The 19969-nt window shown below is 42.8% G+C and overlaps 3 protein-coding genes across 4 annotated transcripts in view; 2 read left to right on the forward strand and 1 right to left on the reverse strand.

Moving 5' to 3' along the window:
• tyn (trynity) overlaps positions 1-8912 on the forward strand; it is a 40760-nt gene extending 31848 nt beyond the window's left edge. For both annotated transcript variants that reach the window (XM_018017074.2, XM_089475605.1), the window contains 6 exons: positions 4365-5544; positions 5627-5802; positions 5872-6145; positions 6215-6509; positions 6574-6689; positions 7047-8912. In XM_018017074.2, the coding sequence (XP_017872563.1) occupies positions 4365-5544; positions 5627-5802; positions 5872-6145; positions 6215-6509; positions 6574-6689; positions 7047-7198 (2193 nt within the window). In that variant the 3' untranslated portion in view covers positions 7199-8912. The remainder of the gene's footprint in view (positions 1-4364; positions 5545-5626; positions 5803-5871; positions 6146-6214; positions 6510-6573; positions 6690-7046) is intronic.
• On the reverse strand, positions 8514-11222 carry CCT6 (chaperonin containing TCP1 subunit 6). Its single transcript, XM_018016949.2, has 2 exons — positions 10953-11222; positions 8514-10306 (listed from the first exon to the last, which is right to left on the reverse strand). Exons 1-2 carry the CDS (start codon positions 11087-11089, stop codon positions 8845-8847), a joined length of 1599 nt encoding a protein of 532 aa, XP_017872438.1. The 5' UTR covers positions 11090-11222; the 3' UTR covers positions 8514-8844.
• Positions 11223-11484: 262 nt separating this feature from the next.
• Positions 11485-16171, forward strand: LOC108619890 (uncharacterized). Its single transcript, XM_018016705.2, has 3 exons — positions 11485-12826; positions 12898-13254; positions 14307-16171. The coding sequence occupies exons 1-3, from the start codon at positions 11996-11998 to the stop codon at positions 15438-15440; spliced, it is 2322 nt and encodes a 773-aa protein (XP_017872194.1). The 5' UTR covers positions 11485-11995; the 3' UTR covers positions 15441-16171.
• Positions 16172-19969: the final 3798 nt, after the last annotated feature.

The following is a 19969-nucleotide window of genomic DNA, read 5'->3' on the forward strand; positions in this document are numbered from 1 at the left end:
ACAGTAAATCGAATCTCTGATTCGATTTGATTGACACGAATAGCTCGAGGGGTCGGCTAACTGCGCTTCTCATAATTACATATTGATATTGAGATTTATATTTATAGAGCCGTGATAAAGCCTTCGCTTAGACCAATTAAAACTGTAACTCCTCTGGTGTTAACAATATGTATGTATGTATGTACGTATGTATGTATGTATGTATGTATGTATGTATGTATTAAAAGATTAGAAAAGAAAAGGCAAACAAACAAAAATGCCGTTGAAGCTTGCAAATTTCTTTTCTTTGATCAAAATATATTTTTTGAGGGTCGTCTCTCATTTCATCTTAATTGAGTTAATTGCATATTATTACTTTCACTGCTTTGTTCCATTCGCTTTATCACCGTTTTTTCTTTTTTTTTCGGGCATCTAATTTACCGTTTCTTCTTTCGCTAGTTCTGTATTGTTTCATGGTATTTTTATATGAACAATTATAATGATTCATTTATGTTTGATTCTTCTTCTCTTTTGCGGCTCTTTTTAACTTTTGCTCGTAAGCTTTTCTTTTTGATTGGGCTAACGGAGTGACCTTTGGCGGCTTTTCTTTTCGCCTTCTCTTTGCTTTGTTTCTTCTAACGCTCATCTAATGTTGCTCATATGTTGCTGTTGTTGTCGCTCTGCTTCTGCTTCTTCTTCTTCTTCTCCGTGTTCTTCTTCGACTTCATCTTCTTCCAGTACTATCTTGTAACAGGCCGTGGCATTCACTTGCTCAGCTGCCTCGTAATTAGAGGCCATACGCGAGGAGGAAGTAAACGTGCCTAATGATAACCTTTAGCTTGTTGCCTGCTGCTCAGCCACAGGGCGTCCAAGCTTACAGAGAAAGAGAAAGACAGCGAGAGGGATAGGGTGAGGGATAGGGGGAGAGAGAGAGGGCGAGGCGAGGTAGGGACAGGCCAAACGTAGTGAGCGCCCGTTCCCAGCCTCCCCCAGAACATTGCCATTGCCATTGCCATTGGGGGGCAAGCGTACAATTTTCTTGATTGCCGGTTACCCGGCTCTACACCATCCATCTAACTAAGTATGCGCCACTGACCAGGCCGAGCAGCAGCTAACTGAGCCAACAGCAGATTGGGATGAGTACACTCAAGCAGCCATACTCCGAGCTCTGTCCATGATCGTGGCAATACGAAAACCCACACCCATTCCCATTCCCATTCCCATTCCCATACTGACGCTCACAAGCCAAGCAACGCATATTGCACTCATATTTTACTTTTTATACCCTGTACTCATTCAAGAAGGGGTAGTATACATAACATGAATATAAATAGTTAGGGTTTCATTTATGTTAGGAGCAACGCTGCCTGAAAGCGATGATTCCATGCCCAGATACATCCATATAAGCGAAATCGATAAATATCGATTATTATCACTATTCCATTGAAGCCGCTTCCAGCTGCTCACTAGATACAAACCTGAAATCTGTGGCTGGTGCATCCATTTTAGACAGATCAAATAAGTGAAATATTTTATTGAAATTTCGCCCTCATATTATCACGCTCTATTAGCACCAGAGCATGCTACAGGGTATCTACATATCGTGTATGCTCGCCATTAGCACATTCGCTTGTTGTTTTTATCAGCGTTAGTTGCATTCGCACTGATTGAACGCTCCGGGTCCTGGTCAACGCCCACCAGTGCGTCAATGTGGTGCGAGCAGCGCCACAGCCCAAACACTGGGAGCATTTTGGTGGTGCTGCTGCGTGGCGCCACACATGCACATATGTTTGTATGCATGTATGTGAGATGTTGCAATGGCAGCAGCTGCCGTTTCCTGCCAGCTAGAGGCGACATTTAGCAGCTGATTCGAGCTACCAGTGCCAAGTGGCATCAGCATCAGCAGCAGCTACAACAACAGCAACATCAATTGCAATTACAGCCAACAGCAATTGCAGCAGAAATGTGGCAGCCACATTGTCGGTTGCAAGTCAAATTAGATGAGAGCTGCGCTTAAGCCAAGGACGCCCCAAAAATAAACTCAATTCGGGCTATAAATAAACCAAATCGTGAACTGTGCAGCAGACAGCACTTGCCATTTACTATTTACCACTTGCCACTTGCCAGTTGCCAGTTGGCTAGTTGCAACAGGCAACGCGGTGGCAATGACGTCAAATGCGCAACGCATGCGCTCTGCATTTTATCTGGGCAAGCAGATCGCTCGACTGTGGCCATGTAATTGGCTCCCTGTGCACTGCTGCAATTCAAACGCATTTCATTCTCAGCCGCAGCTGCTGCAGATGGGATTCTCATGCAGATTGCCAATTGTACAACACGAACTAGCAGCAGGCAAAAAACAGCAACAGCAACAGAGCTAAAAAGAGGCGACTCCCTACGATGCTGGTGGTGGCTGCTGTTGCTGCTGTTGCTGTTGTTGCTCTTGTTGTTGTTGCAGTTCTTGTTGCTGTTGCTGTTCTAGTTGTTGCCCCTGCTGCTGCTGCTCCCATTGCTGCTGTTGCATCTCTTGTTGCTGCTGTTGTTGTCGCTGGTTTTTTTAGCTTCTGCTGCTGTCGCTTTGGCTGAGAACACGCTACACATTCCGCGACCTCTGCTTGCCACCTATTTCATACATTTGTTGCTGCTGCTGCTCCTGCTGCTGCTGTTGTCGTTGTCGTTGTCGTTGTCAATGTTGCTCATGTTTGCCATGTTGCTGCTGCAACTGCTGCTGCTGCAATTGGACATGGCGGCAACGATTGCTCGCATTCGTTGCGCGCGCTCTGAGTTAATATTGTTTGTAATAGCCACGTTCCCTACGCTGTAATCATTCGAGAGACCCTCGTCCAGCTGCCCGCCTCGCCCGGCCTGGCCTCGGCAATAAAATAAATGCAGTCGTATAAATAATTGCGCTTGGCTGGCTGCCCACTTGCCTGGGACAGTTCAAAGCAAACAAATTGAATTGAATATGTTAATATAATTGCATGGCCCATGCCGTCCATCCGTCCCAGGGGAGCCAGGGAGCCCATCATTGGGGGCGTTTAAGAAACCATAAATTGAATGGCCAAATGAATGCTTGAAACGCAACGCCAGCTGCTCATCGGCATTGCTATCGCTAATCGTTATCGACACTCTGCTAACAACATCGTTTTCCACACAAATATGGCAACGCTGTCAATAGACTTCCGCATCTCCATTTGCGGGCACTCGAATGCAAATGAATACATTGCGAGTGCCACGTTGAGCTGATGAGCTGAAATAGTCTTGAATAACAAGTGAATTAAACAGAATTTTATGCTCCATAAACAATACGAGTGCGAGCCATGCCCTGATGGAGCTGCATTGGGTGCCTGGAAAGACTTTTTTCCCATTTGAAGTTTTATGTTTGCTTTGATCTAAAGCCGGTATTCCGGTATTCCCCCATGCATAAAGAAAAGATCACATATGATCTTACCAGGGAGCTGATCCTTCTAGTCTCTTTGATATATAGAACATCAGATATGATAATCTTATTGAAAATTAGAAAAAGCCTAGTCACGCGATTTACAGCAGAGATTGCAAATGGAACCAACAAGAAAGGCAGCTTAACCAAATAAACAGTTAGATAAGATGTTAGTTAGGGCTTTGAGCTCTCCGCAACAGCCAAGTCAACTCACGGCTCTCGACAGATAATACCCCAATGTATTTGCAGTCAATTGACAGGCCCGCCTGATTGATTCAACAGGCGAGTGAGCGAACGAGCGGATGAATGGTGATAATCGTGTGAGTGCGCACTCGAATCATTCATGCACTCGAGTCGTGAATTCATTTGCGCCATTAATGCGAATGAGTTGGCAAGTTGGCAGCTGGCGTTGGCGGGGCTTTCGCTTTTCAGTGAGCCCGCTTCGCCAGCCAGGTCAATGTGCGCGCCCCCGCATCTGCCCCATTTGTGGGGGTCAGCCGCAAAAAGCAATTTGCAGCACGCTCGACTGGAAGCCGCAGGAATGTCAGGCCCCAGTTTTTCTTCCAACTTTCGAGCATTAGAATTCGCTAAACCGCAAATTGTCGATAAGAGAAAGAGAAAGACAGTGAGAGAGAGAGAGTGAGAGAGGGTGGGTGGGGCAAGGAGGGGGGATGAGCGTACAAGTGGAACGCCGCTCCATGCCATTTGTAATTTCCGTCCGGGCAGCTCATTAAACGCTTTGCGAATGCAGGCAACGAACTGAAGACAAAAGTCTTGGCCGTTTGTTCTTATTGGTTCGCTGATTCGCGACTCGGTTAAGCGTGTAATGGAGCGGATGTATTGCATGGCTGTCAACACTCGCCGCCACCAAACGCCACCTGGCGGCCAAGAGAGATCCACAAGCCACGACTAATCGGCGTTTCTTCTTTTTCATTTCTTTCACTTGCAGATGCAAACCGCAGCAAGCAGCAGCAGCAGCGGCAGCAGCAGCCGGAGTCGAGGCAGCAAAACACACAGAACGATCTCTAACGGGATGCTGCTCCTCGCGCTGGGACTGGCCATGCTGATGGGTCTGCCCGGCCAGGCCGCGGCCCGCATGGCCTTCGAGAAGCTGACAGACTACGATTTCGCCGGCACCACGTACTACAGCGTCAAGAATCTGTCGCTGTACGAGTGCCAGGGCTGGTGCCGCGAGGAGGCCGACTGCCAGGCGGCCGCCTTTAGCTTTGTCGTGAATCCATTGTCGCCGTCGCAGGAGACGCACTGCCAGCTGCAGAACGACTCGTCGGCAGCCAATCCATCCGCAGCGCCCCAGCGGTCCGCCAACATGTACTACATGGTGAAGCTGCAGCTGCGCAGCGAGAACGTTTGCCATCGCCCGTGGTCGTTCGAGCGCGTGCCCAACAAGATCATCCGCGGCCTGGACAACGCCCTCATCTATACCAGCACCAAGGAGGCCTGTCTGTCCGCCTGCTTGAACGAGAAGCGTTTCATTTGCCGCTCCGTCGAATACGACTACAATAACATGAAGTGCGTGCTCAGCGACTCAGATCGCCGCAGCTCGGGTCAGTTCGTCCAGCTGGTGGATGCACAGGGCACGGACTACTTTGAGAATCTGTGCCTGAAGCCCGCCCAGGCCTGCAAGAACACGCGCTCCTTTGCCAATGCACGCATGGGCGTCTCAGAGGAGAAGGTGGCCCAATATGTCGGACTGCACTACTACACGGACAAGGAGCTGCAGGTGACCTCAGAGTCGGCCTGCCGCCTGGCCTGCGAAATCGAGTCGGAATTCCTGTGCCGCTCCTTCCTCTACCTGGGCCAGCCCCAAGGCGCTCAGTACAACTGCCGGCTCTATCACTTGGACCACAAGACCCTGCCCGACGGTCCATCCACCTATCTGAACCACGAGCGCCCCCTGATCGATCACGGCGAGCCCATTGGCCAGTACTTTGAGAACCAGTGCGAGAAGTCGGCAGCAAGCGCTGGCGCTGGCTCTGGCAGCACTCCACCCGGCACGCTGGACAAGATCGACACCCTGCCCGTCAGCCTGGACACCATCGAGGACCCCAACCTGACCAACATGACGCGCAACGATGTCAACTGCGACAAGACCGGCACCTGTTATGATGGTGGGTAATTCTAGCTACACCAAATGGAGCGAGGCTCTAATTGCATCTCTCTCTCTCTCTCTCTCTCTCCTTCCACCCTTAGTTTCCGTGCACTGCAAGGACACCCGCATCGCCGTACAGGTGCGCACCAACAAGCCATTCAACGGACGCATCTACGCTCTGGGCCGTTCGGAGACCTGCAACATCGATGTCATCAACTCAGATGCCTTCCGCCTCGATCTAACCATGATCGGACAGGACTGCAACACACAGAGCGTGGTAAGTGAAGGAGCTCAGTTAATGAATCGAGACAGCTGCCTACAATAACTTCATGAATGTGCTCCCTAGACCGGCGTCTACTCGAACACGGTGGTGCTGCAGCACCACAGCGTCGTGATGACCAAGGCGGATAAGATCTACAAGGTGAAGTGCACATACGACATGAGCTCCAAGAACATTACCTTCGGCATGATGCCCATCCGCGATCCCGACATGATTCACATCAACTCGTCGCCCGAGGCGCCACCACCAAGGATTCGCATCCTGGACACACGCCAGCGCGAGGTGGAAACTGTGCGCATTGGAGATCGTCTCAACTTCCGCATCGAAATACCAGAAGACAGTGAGTAGATCAGCTTGGCAGTGCCTAGCAGCCTGGAGCTCATTGCTAATTTTCCTCTCTCCTTCTCAGCTCCCTATGGCATCTTTGCACGCAGCTGTGTTGCCATGGCCAAGGATGCACGCACCAGCTTCAAGATCATCGACGACGATGGCTGCCCCACAGATCCCACCATCTTCCCCGGCTTCACCGCCGATGGCAATGCACTGCAGTCGACCTATGAGGCATTCCGCTTCACCGAGAGCTACGGCGTCATCTTCCAATGCAACGTCAAGTACTGTCTGGGCCCCTGCGAGCCGGCCGTGTGCGAATGGAACATGGAATCGTTTGAGTCTCTGGGAAGAAGGCGTCGTCGTTCGATCGAGAGGTGAGTATTCAATGAGTGTTAAAGAATGTAGACAATATACAAATATTTCTCTCTTCCTCTTTAGCAACAACACCAAGAGCGAGGACCATATGAACATTTCGCAGGAGATTTTGGTCTTGGACTTTGGCGATGAGAAGCGTGAATTCTTCAAGGCAGATCCAAGCACGGACTTTGCCAAAGGTAAATAACAGATCTAAGAGTAAATGATATAGAAATTAATGTCTTTGGGCGTTAGCTAAATGGATGAAACCTCTAGTTCTATAATTATATTTCTTTCATGTTGTCTCAAATTTTAAATTCTCTACAATATGCAAGCTCACTTTATATATCTCTCTTTCTTTTTCTCTAACCTAACCTCAAATACTAATTCTCTTACTATATCGGCTCCATCAAGTCGAACCTCTTTTTCTCCTTCTCTTTCGCTAACTCTATCTAATGAATCAACTGTCAACATCTTTCTCTATCCCGTCATTTCTTTCATTCCCATACACTAGAGAGTAACCTTTTCTAATCATTCCGTCTTTTTTGCGCCTGCAGACAAGACTGTCACCATCATCGAGCCATGCCCCACGAAGACGTCTGTGCTGGCGCTGGCCGTTACCTGCGCGCTCATGATCCTGCTCTACATCTCCACATTGTTCTGCTACTACATGAAGAAGTGGATGCAGCCGCACAAAATCGTAGCATAAATTAAGGCACAACAAAACACTGCAAGCAATGTGAAGTAAAGAGAGGAAAAAAAAGGAAACAAAAACCATACAGAACACAAATTGTCACCATTCCATACAGAGATATATACACAAACATACACACACACACATTCAAGCCTACTCTCTCACACGCTATGTCTATTTCTCTCGCCTATGGCACGCTTGTCAGCGCTCAGCGCTCTCTCACGAGAGAGAAACCGGCAATGAGAGCAACAGTGCAGTTAATTAGGAAACGGAGCCTTAGCTTCGGTTTGCAATGGAAAACGAAATTCTGAGAAATTGAAAACAAGAAACACACACACATAAACATAGAGCAGCTGCCTGACAAGCGTATATTTTTTGTTTTTTTTTTTTTTTGTGAGCATTAATAACTATATATACAATTTATTTATTTATATTTATTTAGATTTAGAACGTGAGTTAATTTGCAGCAAACTGGCATGGCGAATGCGCCAGCCTTAGCCTATTTTTATATAAACTTATTTTCTAACGTTTAGTAGACAAAGCAGAAAGCGAATTGCACATTTACATTTAAATGCGAATATTAATTTAACAAATTTTTCAAATGAAAAAAGAAATGAACGCGAAGGAGGAACGAATCGCATATGAAAAGAACTGCGAGCGCGTACTTTCTATAAAGTTGCGAAAGAGACGCTGAATCGTAAGGCCAAGTAGCAGCACGAGCGCGTGACAGAGACAGAGACAGAGGTATGGAGTGAGCTTTAAGCTCTAACGATCGTTCGCTTTTGTAACTTGTATAGAGACTGCGGCCGCAGATGCACATACTCACACACACACATATATACAGACACACACACGCCTACTCATGCAAGTCCTACTAATTTCCCATACACACACATATATACAAACGCACACACACGCACATACTCACATTTATTTAATTTAACAATATAAAATAAAAAACAAAAAATATATATAAAAAAAAGAGAAGAAATTAAGAAGCAATTAAAGGCAATAAAATCAACAAAATGAAAATAAAACAACAAAAACAACGAGCGATCAGAAATCAAGCAAAAAATAACTAATTTCATAGTTTGTACAATGAAATTGTGCTTAATTGTATTGCATTTATTTAATTTAAATCTATTTATGATAATAAAGAATGATAATACAAACGAAAATGCCTTATATCTGCCTTCAAAGTTGAATATCCTCCGATACTCAAATCTTGTTGGATTAATCACTTCGATTTCACATATCCAATTGGACTTTCCCCGATTCCAATCAATTCCAATACACAGGCGAATTCAATTCCCATATGAAAAACAGTGTCTTGTTGAAATGATTTTTAATTTATTTTTTAAACCAATGGTTCGTATTAAGTAAACATTAGTGACATAAAAAAAAAAAAAGAGAAATACTTGATGAAGTTCAGATATTTTGTTTAGCATTTGTAGCAGCGCCTGCAGTTAGTTCGATATGTTATCGAATCAGTGATGACGACAAATCATACTTATTTGAGTTCTAGTTTTCGTTGCGGGTGCGTATGCTGATTTGTTTGTTTGATTTTTTTTTTTTTTGTGAGTACGTGTGATTGGGTGTAGTTTAAGTTAGCCTGGTTAATAATAAATGAAACTCAGAGAGGCGACACCAGCTAATTAGAACTAGCCCTTGAGACTGGTCATGCCCGCACGCATCACCTCGTCGACGAGCAGCAAATTGCTGGCAATGATGGAGCAGGAGTTGAGGATCTGCTTCTTGACAATGTAATTGTCATAAACGCCGAGGTCAGAGGGTTTCATGGGCTCGCCAGTGGAGAGGTCAATACCGACCAGCTCCGGGCTCAGTCTATCCTCGACCGTCAGCTTAACAATGGTGTCCTGAGCATCGTATCCGCTGTTGACAGCCAGTGTCTTAGGAATGACCAGCAAGGCATCGGCGAACGCCTGCACGGCCAGACGGGCCTTGCCCTTAACACTGTCCTTATACTTAACCAGCTCGTTGTAGGCGCGCACCTCGAAGGCGCCAGCGCCCGGCACCAGAGCCTTGTCGCCAATGGTATTGTTGATGGCGCGCAGACCATCCCGAATGGCATCCTTGATCTGGGTAATTGTGTGCTTGTTGGGCCCCTTGATCAAAATTGTCACCGACAATGGATTCTTGCAGTCCTCTACGAACGTGTACTTGTTCTCGCCGAGAACATGCTCGTACACGGAGCCGGCATAGCCCAGATGCTCTTCCTGCAAATCATCGAACGAGTTCATGGCAGTGCCACCACAGGCAAGAGCCAGACGCTCCATGTTGCGGCGCTTAGCGCGACGCAGAGCCAGGATGCCCTCCTTGGCAAGAGCGTCCAGCGAGATGGGATCAATGCCCTTCTGGTTGATCAAGACAAAAGACTTGTTGGTGCCGTCGCATACGGCACGCTTCAGCTGGATGACCTTCTTCACGCGCTGATCAATGAACTCACGCTCGGCACGCACAAAGGCCTCACGCTCCGCGGCCGTTTTGTAGAAGAAACCCGAGTTGACCTCGGCCTTCTCGTACTCCAGCGAGACGTTGGCTGTCAGGATGTAGGCGTTCTCCAGGCGCTTGGGCATATCGGGATGACGTGCGCCATGGTCCATGACCAAACCGCGCACCAGCTGTGTGTCCGTGTCGGTCTTATGCTGCATCTCCATCAGCTCGACCATGTGCAGATCGATGGGTACCTTCTTATCGTTGGAAATAGTCAGCACGGCATCAACGCAAACCTCCGTCAGCAGGTCTGCAAGCAACGGATGCACCTTGGTCCTCAAACTAGTGTTGGCAATCTCCATCAGATTCTTTTTGTTGATATCGACCGGCACCTTGACATTCTCGAGCACTTCCAGTGCCTTGTCGCGCGCCTTCTCAAAGCCATCCGCCATGATGCGTGGATGCAAGCCCTCTGACAAATAAATGTCAGCCTGCTTCAGCAACTCGCCGATTAGCATCACCGTGGTGGTGGTGCCGTCGCCTGTGGAATCATCCTGTGCTGTACTGGCACGTGCAATCATCGATGCAGTCGGATGCTGGATTTGCATATCATGCAGCAGAACGTTGCCATCCTTAGTGATCTTGATGTCTCCAGCGCCGGAGACCAGCCTGCAAGAAATTATCAATTAAAGAACAATTAAAATAGATGTAAGGTTCGTGCTGATCAATAATATATTTAACATGTATCCTCACATGCAAAACCCATTTACTGACAAGTTTAAAATGCCATCTGGACTCTGATAAGAACAAATATTATCGGTTTATCGATGTTTATCTATCATCATGTGCGAATGTTCGAGAATCCAAACAAATTATAACTCCATATGTTTGCGTGAGCTCGCATATGTATTAGTGCATATGTGTGCGTGAGAGCGCGTGAGGCATGACAATGACAAAAAAACTGTATGAGCATCTCAATATGCAGACGCTCAGAAAGCAAATTTTGTTTGAACATTTAACATATCGGGTGTTTAAGCATAGGTTTCATTTAACAAATTATTTTAAGCATGTAAGTAAGCATGTAAGTTTTAAGTCTTGAATTTGTAGGCTAAATACGATATTGCTGTCTCAGTCGCTCGATGACGCATGCCGCTATGCGAAAGCAACAAGACCGATTTTAACCTCACTCGAGTAGCGGCCGCACAGATGTCCGAAAAAGTTTGTTAATTACAATGCTTACTTTGAGTAAGATTTGAATGCCCTATGCATGCACTAAAGTCATGCTTTAAATGCATATTTAAATTAATGTACTCACATTTTAACTGTGCCTTTCGGTCCCAAATTGGTTCGCATCACATCCTGCAGACCTTTGGCGGCGCTGATGTTAATTGCCAGAGCTTGTGCAGCACGTGCAAATTCAGCCTTTGGGTTCAACAAGCTGATGGAAGCCATTTCTGTATTTCAATTATCAACAAATATTAAATTGAAAGAATTAAATGCAAGTGCAACAAACACGCCGGACCAGTTGTTGAAGAAGAATCACAAAGCAGTCGATTTTGATATCACTGTGAGTAATTGCTACAGCCAATCGAGTACTTATGGCTCTATCGATATAGTAACCATAGGATAGTATGCTGCTTACACAATATGGGAATGAATTATATATTTCGTGTACAAAATGCTATTGACTAGGTAAATCAAATGAGTGTATCTTATGTACTTTTATCAACTTTTTTTTTCAAAGTTGAGTATGATTTATTACATTAATTATTATGTTTCTGTATGTACAATATATACATATCAGATGGATACTATCGATATAATTGGTAGGCCTGTCCGGTGAACCCTGCCATTCAGTAATGAAAACTAGCAAGTGGACAGCGCTAAATAAAAACATGTTTGCTTTTCTAGTTGTCCGAAAATTCTGTAATAACATTATATAGTCAAAATCTAAATTATGTGTTCCGCATGGAGAGTAAAAATGTGCTGCGCGTTATTTGTTTCCGCTAAATAATTGAAATGGCGAGTTTTTGGATCTGATGTATTTAGTGGGCCACATTCTGCCATATTATAAACAAATCTTTGATGTGACAAATATACATACACACAGCTTTAAATGTTTGTTAAACCATTTGGCTGGCATAATAAGGCTCCGATACCGATAACGATATACACACCAATACATAGCACGCATCTCTAAACGAAACTAATTCGGCGACAATTTTTTTTTAGTTGAAAGGAATTAACACAAAAAATTAAATCAGTGCAGTGCTCACACATATCCCGCGTGCAACGGGACGCCAAAAAACTAGAAAAGATACTGTTCGAGGTGGGATAATCAAACTCGTGTGGGACACGATGAGTGTGTTGGCATATCCACGTAAAAATGATGAGGAAATATTTCGTCAATGCACAAAGGATTGTGGCGTTGTGACGGCTACCGAGGACTTTCAATCGTTCGCCTTGTGCTGCATTTTCTGCAGCGAAAAGTTTCTCTACTTCGATGCATTCATTGGCCACATGCAAACAGTGCACATGGAGGACGCGCAGCGCACGATGGAGGGCTCTGGCTCCGCCACGGGAGCCAGCATGTCCTACCCCATGAGCCAGCCCATGGCGCTGGGCGTAGCCGATGACGATGATGCGGATGTGCAGCACGACTACGCCAACAATGGCATGCACCAATTTGATGAGATCGAAGACTTAACCGACGCAGACACTGCCCTGCTGGAGCCCCAAATGGTGATCAAACAGGAGCTACAAGAGCTGGACAGCAGCAACGAAGACGACGCCGAAGACATCGACGACGAGGAGGAAGACGCCAACAACCTCCCAGTGCCCGATGATAATGATAACGACGATGTCGAAGATGAGAGCGAAGCAATACTGCCCGAAAACGATGTGCCCACACCAAGCGCCAGACCTCGGATAAAGCTGAGAGGACCACCGCCACACCCAGCCCGGCACATGGTCTCCAGAATACATGTCAAAAGCGAGCCCCTGCCCATCGAGGGCGATGAGTCCATGGATGAGTACGGCGAAAACGAGGGCGAGAGCTATGCGGACGACAATTCCGGCGAGTATCAGGACTACAGCAGCAGCAGCTACAATGCGCAAGGCACCAATCCGCTGGCTGGTGAATCTGATTTTCTCAGCTACGACGAAATGGTTGAGGAGTCTTTAATTGGCGTAAGTCCTGTGCAGATCATGCACTGAATCTATGCTCTTATCCCATGTTCATTTTGTGATTGCAATTGCAGCGGGATCGTGAGCTGACCATGCACATCAAGGATCGCAAGATGATACAATTCCTGATACACTCGTACAAGCGAAATCCATTCCTTTGGGATCACAGTCATGCCCAGTTCCGGGATCGTGTGAAGCGTGCCCGCTTCCTGGACTGGATTGTGCTCGAGTTCAAGAACCGCTTCAACATCTCCCTGGCCAAGGATGCCATCACACGTAAATGGGACAATTTGCGCACCGTCTACAAGCGGGAATGCAATCGCATGGCACTCGAAAAGACAAATATCAGCACGCTGTGGTACTTCAAGGAACTCCATTTCCTGAACGAGGTCTACAGCTATAACTCGAAAATGTCCGATGCCGTTGTGAAGGTGAGTCCATCTATTGAATATATACATATATGTGTAACTCAATACTCCACGGCTGGTCTATATTAGCTACTGGGAACTGATATCGAGCGCACCGTAAATGATAAAAACAATAACAAAGCTGATTTGAATCAAGCGATCGCTTACACTCAGAATGAATTTCATGTACACTGACTATGAAATATTTCAGGTTTCCCAGCTAATTATAATATAAAATGTATCGATTACTGCATACATATAAAATATATTCATCATAATGTATCTGATCATAATGAATAACAGTTCAGAGAATTTTTGATTTCACACAGCTCAGATCTATAAAAGATTGTCAGTGCATAAGTTAATTTGAATTTATTGCCCAGTCTTTGTCACAAAACATCTTTCGTATTTGTAGCCAACTTTTATATAGAAATATGATTCATATTTGTTTTCTTTAATTATTTCAAGACAGATATTGTGCCCCATTAGAAACCAGTCTTAGACCGGTTTTGATAGTTTCACATAACAGATAAATAGATTATATATATTATTATATATAAATAGTGATAGAGATAGATAAAAAACGATTTATATTAGCGCTGAATATGTTTCGAGAGCAATGAAAATTTATAAAACTTGGGCAATAAGCTTATTTAAACTGATCAGTTAAATTTGCTAAAACTCTAATGAACGTTTAAAAAATTTCAATACTATATATATATATATATATATATATATTTTTTTATATTTTATATTTTTTTTTTTTTTTTTTTTTTTTATGAAGATATATAGTCTTAAGACCCATTTTAATTTTAATATTTTGCCTATAAACAAATTGATAGCTGATTTGAGTACTTAAGTTATGTAAATTTGTTATTTAATCTAAAACGTAATTAAAGCAATTGTAAAAATTAAATTTATAATCACTGCTTTATAATCACTGCAATTACATTAAATACCAATTTAATTTATATATACATCATTTTTATCTCTCCCAAAAAAAGAAGTAATACCAAATTTTTGCTAGTTTTATTTTTGTAGGATAATCAGATAACTAATTGTGTATTCGTTCGCAGGAAACGTCATACAGGCGTCGCTTCTCGGCCATTTGGAATGATACGTCGACAGCGAAGCTGTTGGTGATGGTGAAGCGTTATCAGTGCTTTTACAATCGGTTCGACCCGGACTATCGGAGCAAGGAGCGCCGGGGCGAGGGCCTGCAGCAGATGGCAATGGAACTGCAGCAGCTGATCGATGTGACCACCATACAGATATCAAAGCGAATCTCGCAGCTGCGCTTCGACTACTCCAAGCAGAAGAGCGAACGTCTGAATGCGGAACGAATGGGTCGTAAATTCATACCGAATTATATCTACTACGATCAGATGAGCTTCATGGACGATGACATACCGCCATTCAAGTGCCAGCATTGCGGCGAAATTGTGCAAACGCTGCGGGAACTGGATCTCCACATGCTCAGCCATCAGCCGAGCCTGGGCGGTGGCTACTACTGCAACGTGTGCAACATTCAGTTCAACAATGCGGACGAGTTCGAGAATCACAAGCAATTGCATCTGGGCGCCGGCCACGAGGTCAAATATAACTGCGAACTGTGCACGGCCAGCTTTCGGGAGAAGTCCAACTATGACGAGCATTTGCGTCGCCACAACGATGAGCTCTTCCTGCCAACATTGGCTCTGAACCACAGTATCCTGGACAGCGCCAGTGGGGACGTGGACGGTGCTGGCGGCGATGGGACATCCATTGTGGGGGCCGGCGAGGAGGAGGATATGTTTCCGCCGGATGGCCCGAAGCCGTTCGCCTGTGAGGTTTGCCATCGCACGTTCGCCTCGCCCGGCCATCTCAACGCGCATCGCATTGTGCATCAGGATGAGCGCGAGCGATGCTACAAGTGCGACTATCCGCAGTGCAGCAAATCGTTTGTGTCCCGCCACAGTCTGTTCGACCATCTGAAGCAGCACTACAGCAACGAGGAGTTCAAGTGCGACATCTGCGGCAAGATCTTCAAGTCCACCAAGAATCTGCAGAACCACAAGCAGATCCACGACAAAGTCAAGCGCTACGTCTGCCAGATATGCGGCTCGGCATTCGCCCAGGCTGCTGGCCTCTACCTGCACAAGCGACGTCACAATCGTCCCAATGGCACCACCGGCGCCGTTGGCGGTCGATCCAGCCGCACCACGCTGTGAGCGATCCGTTCCAGACCCAAGCGGTTATCCTGATATGTGTTTTGCCTCAGATAAAGCACAAGCACGCACACATATACACACACACATACATAAAAATTATTTCTAAATTATTGCAATGTCCTCCAATGCCAATGTTTGGCAGCTATTTTAAACGCGTTTTTTTCTTTTGAATAATGTATTAAATTAATTTTAGGTTTTTTTTTTTCATGATTGTAGAAAAACGATTGCTTTTAATAATTGTATTAATTATTAGTGTCAGTTAATTATTTAGTGCCCCCTTTCCCCTTAGCAACTTTTTGGCGCTTCCTCTGAACGAAGCGCTGTTCACAATTGTACTTAAAACTAAACAAGTATTTGCAAATTGTCCGCAACTAAGCCAAGAACTTTAATACATCTAAGACATATACTATATATACATAGACATATATATACAAACATACATACATATATTTAGAGATCTGCCGTCTTGCTCGCACGGCAGCCGAAATGCTCATTTTGGTGGGAATGTCAATGTCGGTGAATCGAATGCGATTTCTGAACAATTTTTAATTATTTTGTATCTGCTTAAAAGACAATTCCAGCAAAATGTGAATAAATATGGTGACTTTAGATCTTCGACTAGGCAACGAGGCGAACACATTCCACACTAGTTAAATGATTAATAAGTGTCAAAAAAAAAACAAAAACAAAAACAAAAAAACAGACCAGCAACAAGAGAAAACAAAAAACAAGTATTTCTTAAAGTATTCTATGTACAATTAAGTATGCATATAATCTATATATTTATTTTAAATGCGCGTGCGAGTTCATAAAATCAAAATGAGAACAAGAAAATGCAAAAACAACAAAATCTGTATTAACTGCAGTTGCGCAAGTGCAGGGCCATTTAAATGAAGCAACAATTTAACAAACAAGCAAACAAAATAAAGAAAACAGTTCATAAAAGTTTGAAAACAAAAAACGAAAAAAAAAAAAAAAAAATGAAAAATTAAAAAAAGCAACAACAGCAACAATAACAATAACAGTTACTAAGCTCAGCACTATTGCATTAACATAATTCTATTGATAATAATAACAATCCATACATCAAACTAGTTTTAGTTAACAAACATAAACGACTGAATCTGAAAAATACATTTACATACACATAATTATACACATACGTTTACATACATATAGAGATGTAAAAACGAAAATAAGTAAAATGTTGAGAGCCCACTACGGCTAGCCGTAGCTTCTATAAATCATATATTTGCACATTATATACACACACACACAAATATATAGAATTAATTTCGAATGCAGCTATTTATACATTATAAACATGAATTTGTTTACCAGCCAAAACGTTTGTGTACCTATCTGTAAACCAAAATCATTTAACATATTTATTTATCATTTATAGCGTGCAATCCTCTGGCGGCCGTCTGGCTGCTTCATCTCTGTTCAGGGACTTCTTTTTCTGATCTATGAGCGGAAGAAGAAGAAGAAAAACTTCATCACTCACGCGCACATGCATCTATCTGTTTACATACGTTACATACATTTGGCATAATAGCTCGTTATCGTCGATGTATATAGTTTGAGATGTGCATTTATGAACTGCTTGCCGCGGATGCCTCGACGTTGCTGTTATCGATAAGCGACTGCAATCGATTGCATGCGCCAAATCAAAAACGATCAATGCAAAAACTGCAATAACACACACACACACACACACACACATACACATAACAAGCACATGCACATACAAGCATATTAACATAACAAATATATAAATAGATATACATAGATATATATTATGTACTTTTATAAGACAACAACAAGAAATTCATACCTAAATATATAAGTTCATTTAGCACAATTAACAGCAACAAGCAAACATACAAATGTAAATGTTGTACCATCAGCAGCAACAGCAGCAGGCGATCAGCAGCAGCAGCCGCTACTAGTATAATTAAGTATTTTAATAATAATTGGCTTACTCATATGCTTTAAGAATTAACAGGCGCAGGAGATTAGCGACACCTGCGTATATCAATTAAAACAGAAACAAACATGTTTGTGTTTTCTTTAACAAAACTTGTGAAATAGTTAACAGCAGCTGTAAGAGAGATTTGTACACGAATTGATCCACAATTCGTTTCAGAGGCCGTAACAAAGTGCGCTTCCTTAAGCTATTAAACAACTATAAACAATACAAATACAAATACATATATACCTAACTACTAGCATATTTATATACATACATACATATATATATACATATGTACTAATTGATAAGCAAAGACAAACAACAATTGCAATACAAACGAGAGCAACAAACAAACAAAAAACATTTTAGGCGAGCACCCAGAGATTATCAACTCCAACGCCAACTTCTACCACATGTAAATTTCAATAAAAAACTACAAATACATATTTATTATATGAATTATCTTGTTTTGACAAATTCGAATGTATTCCAATCCCCAGCAATCCGTGCTGGAATCGAAATCAAAGTTTCTGCTTCTGAAACTCCCCTAAATGACGTACATCTTAAAAATAATCTAATCCAATCTTGTTTGCTAAAATATGTGCGAGCTCTACGCCCTCCCTCAAAAACTAGATAGCTGTAGATTTTTTATACTTCTGATTACCACCTTTATCTATATACATATTTTAATGTCGTGGAATCGGTTTTGGCACCCAAATCGTTCAGTTTGAGAAAATCAGAATCAAAGATAATTTGGTAGAATTCCCGCTTCCCGCTGTTTTTGAATTCTTCACGCAATCCGACTTTGAAAAAGCCCCAATTTGACGTAAAAAAAGCCGAAACGATATCAGTAGTCTTAACAGAGAAATGTCTTATTTGAGAAATGTCTTAATTGATTAATATTCAGGTAAGGATTCTTTTCACAACTCTTCTATGCGATTCTCGTGCATTAAAGCAAGCCTTACTGCTAGTTATGCTTTCCAAACTCTTTCCTTTTCTCACTCTCTCTCTTTCTCTGTTACTCCGGCTAATTCTTTTGCTTTATTTCATTTTATCTTTCATTTATCTCTTTGCATATTTATCTAAGTTACTCTCTGTTTCTATATTACTCTGTCTTATTTTATTCTTAGGTATGTATGTATGTAATTTGACTCGCAATCCTTCTACACGATTCTCATGTAATTAAGTACATTTTATCTCTTTCTCTCCTCTTATCACTCGCAAGTTTTGGTTGTCCTCCTCAACATTTTTTTTTTTTTATTTTTTTTTTGTCTGGTCTATTACTATCTCTCTCTCCTTCTATCGCTCTTTATTTCTGTGTCTCCCCCGATCAATAGATCTCTAAATTACGCCGAATGCAAATTGTTTATCAGCAATTATTGGTGATTGCGGAATATGTCCAAGTATCACTAATTGACAAAAATAAAAAAGTAAAAAGTGCCATTAATTCTGAAGCACGCTTTTTTATCCACACTATCAGCGAATGCGATAAAATTATCAAGCGTGTAGAGCAGTGATTCAATTATATCAGTTAATTATATTCAATAAAAAAGAACGTTTAAATACTGCTACCAACAAGTATTGCCGTTTTGGCTTATTTTCGGCCAGATCTTGCTAATTTCTAAGTGCGATTGCGAAAAAAATTTGGAAATCGCGGATAGCGGAAAATCTGGCCTATTTATTAGTTATATAATATTAGTTACCGATTAATAGACAAACTAACAAGCTGGCAACAATTAAAGGCTAACATCACAAGTTCTGCAATACTTTCATCTCTAACATATAGTAGTTAGATAGATTTGCTGTTGCGCTTCGCATACATTGGTGGAATGCCGAAGTTGAAGGGTCTTTAGCCAAGTCAATTTAATGAAGTGTTCAATAAGAAATAGGATGAACATTGATACCTTAAACTCAATATCAACCATAAGGTAAAGATTAAAGGAGTACAGCCTCATTAAAACAGAAACTAATATTTTTAAAATTTTACATCCGATGATGTTTTTATTACAGAGTTTTTCTAAACTACCTCAAATCGATCGCAACCAGGGAATATTTTATTATGAAACCGAAGAGTCTGTAGACTATCTATTGGCAGATTTATCATCAATGTAAACATTTAAAATGTATAATGTTACATTTTCTATTATTTTCGTTTTGTTTTTCATGAATATGAAATATTTGTTACAATATTTGTACGTGTATCTATCTATTACAATATTAAAAGAAAAAAAAAAAACAATTCTAAAATATTAGCTTATTTTTCAGCTGAGATTTAGTTTCTTTTTGCTTTTTTTTTTCCTGATTCAGCTATTTTTTCTCGGGAAAAACGGCAACACTGCTAAGCTTTAAATATTTGAAACTCGCCCTCTCCTTAACCTTAACTTTTTGCACTCGATTTCATTCAAGACCTGAATTCGCTTTAATAATTAGCGTCTGCTGATAATGCGCAACAATTAACAAATTCGAGAATTCGCGGACTTTGAATTTGTTTTTGCAAGTTTACAATTAGCAGCAATTGCCAGCCAAAAAATTTGAACGAAACCCCGTCAGGCCG

Source organism: Drosophila arizonae, chromosome X (assembly GCF_054131065.1).
Source record: "Drosophila arizonae isolate 15081-1271.41 chromosome X, UAZ_ARI_1.0, whole genome shotgun sequence".
Classification (NCBI taxonomy): domain Eukaryota; kingdom Metazoa; phylum Arthropoda; class Insecta; order Diptera; family Drosophilidae; genus Drosophila; species Drosophila arizonae.

Excerpts from the sequence above, each read along its gene's own strand:
- CCT6 (XM_018016949.2), bottom strand. The coding sequence starts at position 11,089 with ATGGCTTCCATCAGCTTGTTGAACCCAAAGGCTGAATTTGCACGTGCT. Across the intron at positions 10,307-10,952 it reads CCGAAAGGCACAGTTAAAAT|GCTGGTCTCCGGCGCTGGAG; the intron begins GTGAGTACATTA and ends AATTTCTTGCAG.
- LOC108619890 (XM_018016705.2), top strand. The coding sequence starts at position 11,996 with ATGAGTGTGTTGGCATATCCACGTAAAAATGATGAGGAAATATTTCGT. Across the intron at positions 12,827-12,897 it reads TTGAGGAGTCTTTAATTGGC|CGGGATCGTGAGCTGACCAT; the intron begins GTAAGTCCTGTG and ends TTGCAATTGCAG. Across the intron at positions 13,255-14,306 it reads TGTCCGATGCCGTTGTGAAG|GAAACGTCATACAGGCGTCG; the intron begins GTGAGTCCATCT and ends ATTCGTTCGCAG.